Source organism: Rhinolophus ferrumequinum, chromosome 8, assembly GCF_004115265.2.
Source record: "Rhinolophus ferrumequinum isolate MPI-CBG mRhiFer1 chromosome 8, mRhiFer1_v1.p, whole genome shotgun sequence".
Taxonomy (NCBI): domain Eukaryota; kingdom Metazoa; phylum Chordata; class Mammalia; order Chiroptera; family Rhinolophidae; genus Rhinolophus; species Rhinolophus ferrumequinum.
The window spans coordinates 31736526-31745677 of record NC_046291.1 but is presented as its reverse complement, the minus strand read 5'-3'; the positions used below and the strand labels follow the sequence as shown (position 1 = coordinate 31745677).

The window sequence follows — 9152 nt, the reverse complement described above, 5'->3', positions numbered from 1 at the left end:
CAGTGGGATGAGCGAACTGAGAAATAAATACAAACATGAAAAATAAGTCAATTAGAGATTATGTCAGAAGCTGTGAAAAATAAATAAATAAAGTAGGGTAAGGTAAAAGGATCCAGAAAGCAGGGGTAGGGTCTGTTTACAACTTTAAATAAGGTAGTCAGAGAAGTTCTCATTGAGGAGGTGACATTTGAGCAAATTGGAGGAAACTGAGCAAGCAATGTGGCTATTATCTTTCCCGGCCCAGCGAAGAGGTAGAAGAGCAAGTACCTTCAGGCAAAAGTGGGCCTTTGTACTCTGGGGACAGCAAGGAGGCTAAGGTGGCTGGAGCTCAGGACGCATGAGGATAACAGAAGGGAAGGAGGTGAGAGAGTCAGAGAGATGATGGTCAGCGAGTCGCAGGTAAGAGATGACGGGGGCTCTGACCCGCTGGTAGCAGTATCAAAGGTGAGAGGTTGTAAGACTGAATATATTTTGAAGGTAGAGCCAAAAGGACTCTGCTGAGAGATTGTATTTAGTGTGTTAAAGAATGAAAAATAAATTCAAGGTTTTAGGTCCAAGCAACTGGAACACTGGAGTTGCCATCAGCTGGGTGGAGCCAATTTGGGGAAGAAGATAAGGTCATTTCTGTACATGTTACGTGTGCCATCCAAGGGCAGGTGTTCTGTAGGCACTAGGACTTAACAGTTTGGAGATCTGGAAAAGATCTAGGCTGCAGCTAGAAATTGGAGTGTTGTCACCATATAGGTGCATTTAGCGTCATGGTGATGGACCAGGAAGGAGTGGAGACCCAGGATAAGGAGGACCGGAGAAGGAACCCTGCAGCACTCTAAGCACCAAGGCACTGGAAAGAACAGAAAGAATCAACAAAACATACTGAAAACGAGCAGGAATGAAGTAGGAGAAAGACAAGGGAGTGTGGTGCCATTCGTGTTTAAACCTCTAATTTTGAAGACTTCAGAAGGCTACTAAAACATCTCATTCATTTTCTTTCTCATTAGGAAAGAAACCCATATTATAGCTCATGACAGGAGGAAAGAACGGAGGGAGGGAAGAGAAGAGAGTATAATAAGAGAGAATGGAAGAAAGAGAGGAAGAAAAGAGGGACGAAAGCAGAACTATAGCATAATAGCCCTTTAGGCACAAATGCTTTAAAAAGTGTAAAACAAACTTTTAAAAAATCAGACTTAATCCTGCTTTAAAACACATCTGAATTATGTTAAGTCACTTATAGCATTTTATTATATCCTGGTTCTCTTTTTCTCCTGGAAGGAAGGAAGGAAGGATTGTTCTAGATGCTTCTACCTAGTTATTTTATTTAATCATGACAATTCTGAGATATGTGAATTATTAGACCCATTCTATGGATAATGAAACTGAGGATCTGAAAAATAACTTAAACTGCAAACCTGGTAAGAAATAAATACTAGGATAGCTCACTGCCTCCTTACAATTCACTTGAGACAGATTAAAGCAATACAGAATTTTCCCTTTACCTTTATTTCAGGTAGAGGAGGGTACCTAGGACTACACAGTCTAATGTGGCTACTTCTGAGCTTCCTGGGATTCCCTTCGTCTCTGCTGTTTTTTGTCAAAATGGGATTGTGTTTATTAATGGATAGTGAATAAATCATAGTTCTCTCTTTAGTTGATCATTGCTCTGCACTATTTATTAAAATGTTTATAGAATATTCTTGTAATTATTTCTCCATATGTGAAGGTAACACTTCAAACCTGTTAAAGTGTCACCAAAGAAGTTACTTCTAGATTCTTCTGGGACAGTTTTACTAGCAGAGAATGGTGTTTTTTTAAAATATGTTTTTCCGTCAAAAGTTCATCAGAAATGTCATACTCAGACAAGATTATGAAAAAGTGTGTTAAGTCAAAAGGTCATCTCACATAAACGATGTTGGCCAATAAATTGATGTTCAGCTCAGACAGCCTTTCTAGAACATTCTATGACATAAAAAGAGGTGGTGTGATACTGCAGAGAAAATGCAAACTTGGGAATCATGCAGACCTGGTGCTACGATTTCTTAGCCATATTGAGTTGACAGGGTTCTAAATCATTGAACCTTTCATTCTTCATTTCTCTCTCTGAATCAGTATACGAGTCCTGGACATGCTCATCCAGAGGAAACATTGTCACACTATCCCCACAGAGCCCATGTCACCTCCACCTGCCCACCCCTGCCCTCTGCATGGACAAATACAAAGACTCCACACCTTCCCACTGAGCAACCATAGCAACCACAATGTCACAAGTCCTATGACAGTCCTGTGATGGTAGAATATCCTGGGAGCTATGTGAACGTGGAAGGATTTGGAACCACACTGGCAGAGCAGATCAGGAAGGGCTTCTTGGAAAAAGTGATGCTTTGACTGATCCTTAAAGTTATCCAGGAAAAAAACTCCGAGTGGGAAGAAGGAAGAGGTGCAAGGTAGGAGGAGTAGCACGAGGACAAATGTGCCTTTTCACTTATCCTCTTCTCATCTATTATTTTCAATCTCTTTCTTGATACCTTCTCTGGCAGAGGCTGTTAGTAGCCTACCAAATATCCACTCTCCCCTTCTCTCTGGACATAATGGAACAGCTATAAACATTTACCAGTCTCCTTTGCATTCAGGTGTAGGGTTTGAAGAAGTCTCCATAAAAGAAAGGAAGTATGCCATTCTTTATTCTTCCTTCCATTCTGGTGTCTGGAAGGTGGGTGTGATGGCGAGAGCTCTAGCAATCATCTTGAACCAAGAAAGAGGGAACACAAGAACACAGGCAAAAGTGGAGCTGGGAGCTGGAAGGAGTGTGAGTCCCTGAAAACTTCATGATGCCAGCTTAGCTCAGCAAGTCCTTTTATGTAAGAAACAAGTAAACTCTTACCTTGTCTGGGTCATTATTAATTTGTGTGTTTTTTTTCTATTATATGCAGCTAATCCTTGATGATCTATCTTTCAAGACCATTCTAGCTCACGAATAATTATCATTTCCTTCTCTAAATTTATAGCATATGTTTGTACCACTCACTAAACAAATAAATCACTGTTGGAAGACAACCGTTGTATGGCTATTTCACGTTTTCTGGATTTATATTATACCTTTCCAACAAATTATAAGCTCCTTGAGGGGAGAGCATCAAGTCATATATTTTTCCCTGTCACCTCAGTTCCTAGCAAATTATCTGGCATAGAGTCATGTTTAATAAATGTTTACTGTCTGATTATGCCATGATTGCACTTTAGAAAAAGTGTGGGGACTTTTAAATCTTTAAAAGTCCTCAGAAAGGGAAATAACAGTATAAAGGTATCTCCTCTAAGGGGGGAAGAAAAAGACAGAACTCAACCCGCAGCACGATGGCTCTGAGATGCCATAATATGATTTCATGTATAGTCAAGAAATCTATTACTTTGCTTTCTTGAAAATACTAGTTGATAGCACAGAGACCACCTTCTACGCTGAAGCCAACCCATCTGTGAACAGTCTCCCACTTTTGAGTTTGTCACCACTGATGCAGTTTGACCCCTAAAAACACAACCTCATGCATGTGGAAGCTATTTGTTCTAAAAGTTAGATGGTCTCACACATGCTTTCCTTCCATGGCTTTATCCCAAACACGAATTTCATTTACATTTGCACAAGTAACCTGTTTCACGCTGTACTGAGCCTGTAATTTTTCTTTAAAAGCCTTCAGCGCTCTATGCTTTGGGGCTGTCTCCTTTTCTGCAAACACTGTTTCTGCAAACTGTCCTTAAAACATATTTACATGGTCTGAGAGAAAAAAAGGCCAAGTGAAACTGAGGAAAAAAGGAAAAAAAATTATATCTCTATATCAAACGAGTGCAAAAAAAAAAAAAAGAAAAAAAGAAACACAGGAAAGACAATTTACAATATCAAAAGAAAACAAAATCACTTTTTAATTGACTTTTTCTTTGCCAATTCTGAAGCTAAGCACTTGCTCCTTCCTTATTAACTTTAGTCTTTGAGCAATTTTTTCCATTGTAAGCACTTTCTAAAAAATCATTTTCACACATTTTTCAGATACATTAATCCTTTCGCCATTCCTCTATGCACACATTATGGTACCCCAGCTCTAAATATAAAAGACTTTTATTATGTCCATTAACCATGGACATATGTGCTCCAAAAGTTTCCTGACACGCAGTCATTTGTGGTTTTTTAATTATAAACAGAGAATATTCACTAAAAAAATAAAGAAGCAGGCCCATAAATACATCTTTATACATTTGAATTTTGCTTGTATACGACAAAACATTTGGATAAATGACTCTCTTGGTTGCCAGCTCCAGGATGTGAGCATACATGCATTTATAAACACACAGAGATGCGCATACATTCACGTGGACAATTAAATCCATGCATCATACAGGACTCAAACAGCTGTAATTTCGAGGACTGCTGTCTTATTTTTAAAATAAGGGACTGGGTTTTCCCTACACTCACCAGGTCTCACTCTACATGAAAAACAAAATGGGAAAGAAGGCAACGTCCAGTAAAATACGTGACAAACAACGTCATATTTATTGAATGCGTTTTATTTTAACAACCAAAAAATTCTAACAGCCTAACAATGCACATAAGTTAAAAATTAATTATCACTTAGTGATAACAAAGATAGTTGATTTACATGGAAAAAAGAACATTTACAATATGTTAATCCTTATTCACATTGTTGATACCGCAATAAAACACAATTTTTTTCATTTCACAAAAAAAAAGAAAAAAAAGGCAGGAAATTGTGCTTTGTCAAGAGGCACTACAAGAGAAAGTTTCTTCTTCCAAATAGATATTATATGACAGATATTGAATAAATAGACATATATGCATTGTAATTCGCAAAGATCTGGCAAGACCACAGGCTAAAATGCCCACAGATTCACTTAGAACCACTGCAAACTTGGCAGTGAAATTAAAAAATAAAAGGCAAGACTTAGCATTGAAAAATACCTAATAAATTTTTGGTTGAAGTGTAAAAGATACCAAATGCGGATGCCATCGACAGATGAACCACCTTGTAAGAGCTTGGCAAAATCAGTTTCCATTTCGTGTACAGAATGACCTTCAGCAACAGTGTAAGAAGACAATTTGGAAAAGAGTAACTCGGAGATCAGGAAGCAGCAACCATGGACTTTCTGATTAAAGCTGCAGCATACTACAGAAATAGGAAGGCTGGGCCCAGGGCTTAACTGCAAACAACCATCCTTTTGCAAAGGTATATGATGCTCATGTCAAGATAATGTTTCAAACATCATTATTTGAAAAAGTACAGGAAAATGTCCCTTTAAAAACTCCAGAGGTTACTGAGCAGCTAGAATTAGCTTGTATTGCAACATGTCTTCTCCCTGTATATTGTAAGTTCTGAGTTAATATCTACACATAGAGGTTTTTTTTTTAACTCCTACCTTTTATACCTTTCAAATATATAAATAGTATTAACAGTTATATTACAATGTTTGTGTAGTAAACAGAAAATAACTTTCAAAGTGATATTGCATGAGGTCTTTGACAAGGTTGCATGAGAGCACAACTCAAAACAAATCCAACCGTGTGGAACTTTGTGATGGCCACGTTGAAGCACGGTTAGGTTCACCAGGCCAGTCCTGAAGATGAGGTCTCCTCTTGCAATTACTGTAAGTAGAAGTGAAAAGTAATGTGACTGGTGTTTCGGATGGGAAGCTAAAGGACACTGGGAGAACTATAGTAGATTGCAGCTTTAATGCTCATTCCACTAAACAGCCAGTCAGCATTAGTTCTGCTTTACGGACGGTAATTGCTATGTAGGTAACCGGGAAAACGTTTCCGTTGGTGACGAGTAGGTGATTCCACTGCAATTGCTTCACTTACTCTATTGCCTGGAGCTGCACAATGGTTCACAAACAGGTTCTGGTTAGGGCTGCCACACCAGGGAAGGGATGAGGCTTGTGAGAGCAGGGATCGACAATGTTTGGTTAGGTGGATGGAATGTGTACGAAGAAGAGGAAGCCCCAAGTGAAACAGAAATGAGAAACGTCTTTTGGGAAATGGAAGGATGAAAATTTATTTGAGAGGGAGCCCCTTTAACTGGGCAGCAACTTCTTTTCTAACTTAACATTACATTGAACTATTTTCTATTAAAAAAAAGAAAAGAAAAGAAAACAGCAACAACAAACAACTTCTAAATGAGCAGGCTTATTAATTTTAAGATTTGAAGCCACGAGTAGGTAAATAAATTTCACAACAAAATGTGGCTCATACTATGAATTCCATATGTCCAACGTCAAAATGTCATTTTATCAAGACTGCACTAGTGTACAAGTGTTCTCAGTACTGAATTTCAGTTTTACTCACTTGGAATTCCACAGAAATACATCTGTTAACTACAGTAATGACAAGTTGAATAACGGAACAGATCGAGTCATTTTAAATGTGCATTGTGTCTTTAAGAGTAATTTGACTTGCATCATTTAAGGTGCCCTGATTTTTTTCACTTTACTTTCTTCTTCTTTCTTTCTTTTTTTTTTTTTTTGGCAGTGTTGATTTATTTTGTTAAATACATACCTCAAAAATTACCTATCAAGCTGCCAGATAGGAAGCCATAGAACAAAAAAAAAAAAAAAAAAAATCAGGGACAAAACAGAAAATAAATAGGAATTCAAAAATAGTCACCCCACCCTGAGAGCAGGCCGCAGTTTATCAAAAAGCCAAAGCGACTCACTGTGAAGTGGTTTTTTTTAATACATAAACAAGTCTCTTCTTTAAGAACTCATTTCACAGTCTATTCTTTCCGATGTAAAGTTCTCTGTCCCATGCAATTTTAATATATATATGTAAATATATAGATATATACATATACATATACACACACACTTGTAGCTTCCTTCATTTATTTTATAGGTCTTTTCATCCTGGAACTTGCCTGATGTCTCTCCCATAAGTGCAAGGATAAGGACGGCATTTGCTCCTGTGATTATCAGTACTATGACCCAGTCAACTGCAAAAGTGTAACACTTTACTGTCTTTGCCAAGGTGATCTCTGATTCGGAAATACTGAACTTATTCAGTCTACAGGTGTATCCTGTGCAACAAAGAAATGTCAAAAAAGGTAAGAAAAACGAAACAGACAAAAAAAAGACAAAAATAAAATAAAGCCAAAAAAAGAAATATTTTAAGAAACTAAAACAGAAAATCCTTGGACCGATGTATTGCTTTGCCTGGTAGGAGTTCACATTATCTCTGGTCAATCTCAGCAGGCGCAGCCTTGCCTTTTTCTGCACTTTCCTCCTCAACTTCCACTTTGTACATCTCCTCCGAGCCTTCCTCGCTGTCGTTCTCCTCGGACTCCATCAGCAGCTCCTCGTCCTTATACTCTGCCACATCCACTGCCGAGCCCAGGTGCTCCTTGAGCTTCCCATGATGTTTCACGTGGTACCGCTGGTTCTGGAAGAACTTGATGATGGTGTGTTTGGGGAGATCCAGCTGGGCAGAAAGGGTGTGAATAGCTTCCTGATCGGGATACAGGCCCACATCATGAATAAAACTTTGGAGGATCCCCAGGGCTTCCAAGGAGATCTTTGTGCGAGACCGGGGCTTTTTGGCACAACTGTCTTCAGTTGGAGGCGGTGGGGGAGGTGCTTCTTCTCTGGGAGGGGAACTCTCCTTGGTTGGCTGAGACTGCTGTCTATGAAGAACCTGATAATTAAAATTAAAAATACATATATTAACGTTTGACTCGCGATTTTACCTTTCCAAAGCCATCATCCCTCTGAAAGATGTGTTGTCTATCCAGTATTGGAATACGGTGATACTCATTCGTAAACTCAGGTCTTGAGAAAACTTAAAAGCATTACTGGAGATTTAGAGAATCTTATCTACAAAACAGGAGGTTAATAATAGTAATGTTTGCTAATATTTATATTCTGAGGCACAAAGATGTTAGTCATTTGTTGCCCAAGGTCATTTGAATTCAAGCAATCTGGCTCCAGACTCTTCCTTGCTGTTAACCAGCATGATATGCCTGTCACCTCTGGGAAAGCTAATGAAAAGAAACTGGAACCAGAGGGAAAGTGCAAGCTCTACAATTAGAATTCACAAGTTCAAGTCCAGACCCTTCCACTTAGTTGGGTGTCCGTTGTGCAAGACACTAAATACCTTTAAGCCTCAATTTCATCATCTACAAAAGAAGGATAAGACACTAACTTCCCTAAAGATGTTGTAAGAATTCAATGGTAAAACATATGCAAAGAATAGTGCTTACCTTAGAGGTTGACAAACTTTTTCAGTAAAGGGCTGGATAGTAAATATTTCAGTCTTTGCAGGGCCATACAGTGTCTGTTGAATGACTCAACTCTATCTTTGTAGCGTGAAAGCAGCCGTGGGTAATACGTAAACAAATGAACATGGCTATGTTCCAATAAAACTTTATTTGCAAAAACAGGTGGCAGACTGAATTTGGCCCATGGGCAAGAGTTTGTCCACCCCTGGCTTACGGCAAACATCCAATAAGTGACACTCACTGTTATCAGCCTCATAATTGCTCTCAGAGTGTAAAAAGGAATATTTGGTATTTGAGCCAGAAAAATCAATCCTTCATAAAATTAGACACTTTTCTTTATTTTCTGTTCACTCTGATTTTGATCCTTAATGTTTTTTTAAACATAAAAACTTCTAAATTAACCTGAAGGTAAAACTTTTTCTTAAATTATAAATTTTAAATGATTGTTTTATATTCATATTGATGGACCTTCTCAATATCACTATAAACTATTAAAACTGTTTTGTACACACTTCCTAATTTCTGATTTTTTTAAACCCTTAATGTCAAGGTATTCTAATTGCTATAATGAATTTAAATGTCTCTTTTATCTCTACCTATTCCCCACTTATTAAAAAAAAAACAACTCTAGGCAAACTTATTCTGGATCTTCATAATTGCTTCTTCAGCATCATCTCTCTGCATGAAATAATTTCCCATTTTAATATTTATTTATGAACATTTTCAATATTTATTTATTTATGAACGACAATAAATAATATTTATTTATGAACGACAAAAGAAAAAAAGCAGAACAGAGGAGAACAAGACAACCTGTCCGGGCTCTCATCATAGGCGTACGTGAGAAGGGCTTCGTGGAGAGGGCGGAGGGAGCACGGATCCCAAGGAGGA

General features: G+C 38.0%; 1 protein-coding gene across 8 annotated transcripts in view; it reads right to left on the bottom strand.

Annotated features, from left to right (window-relative positions):
• Positions 1 to 4529: 4529 nt before the first annotated feature.
• Positions 4530 to 9152, bottom strand: part of SATB2 (SATB homeobox 2) — a 282872-nt gene continuing 278249 nt past the window's right edge. For 4 of the 8 annotated variants that reach the window (XM_033112094.1, XM_033112091.1, XM_033112093.1 and 1 more), the window contains one exon: positions 4531 to 7678. In XM_033112094.1, the coding sequence (XP_032967985.1) occupies positions 7217 to 7678 (462 nt within the window). In that variant the 3' untranslated portion in view covers positions 4531 to 7216. Of the gene's footprint in view, positions 7679 to 9152 lie in introns of all 8 variants that reach the window. The other 4 variants (XM_033112095.1, XM_033112096.1, XM_033112097.1 and 1 more) reach the window with 2 other exon arrangements.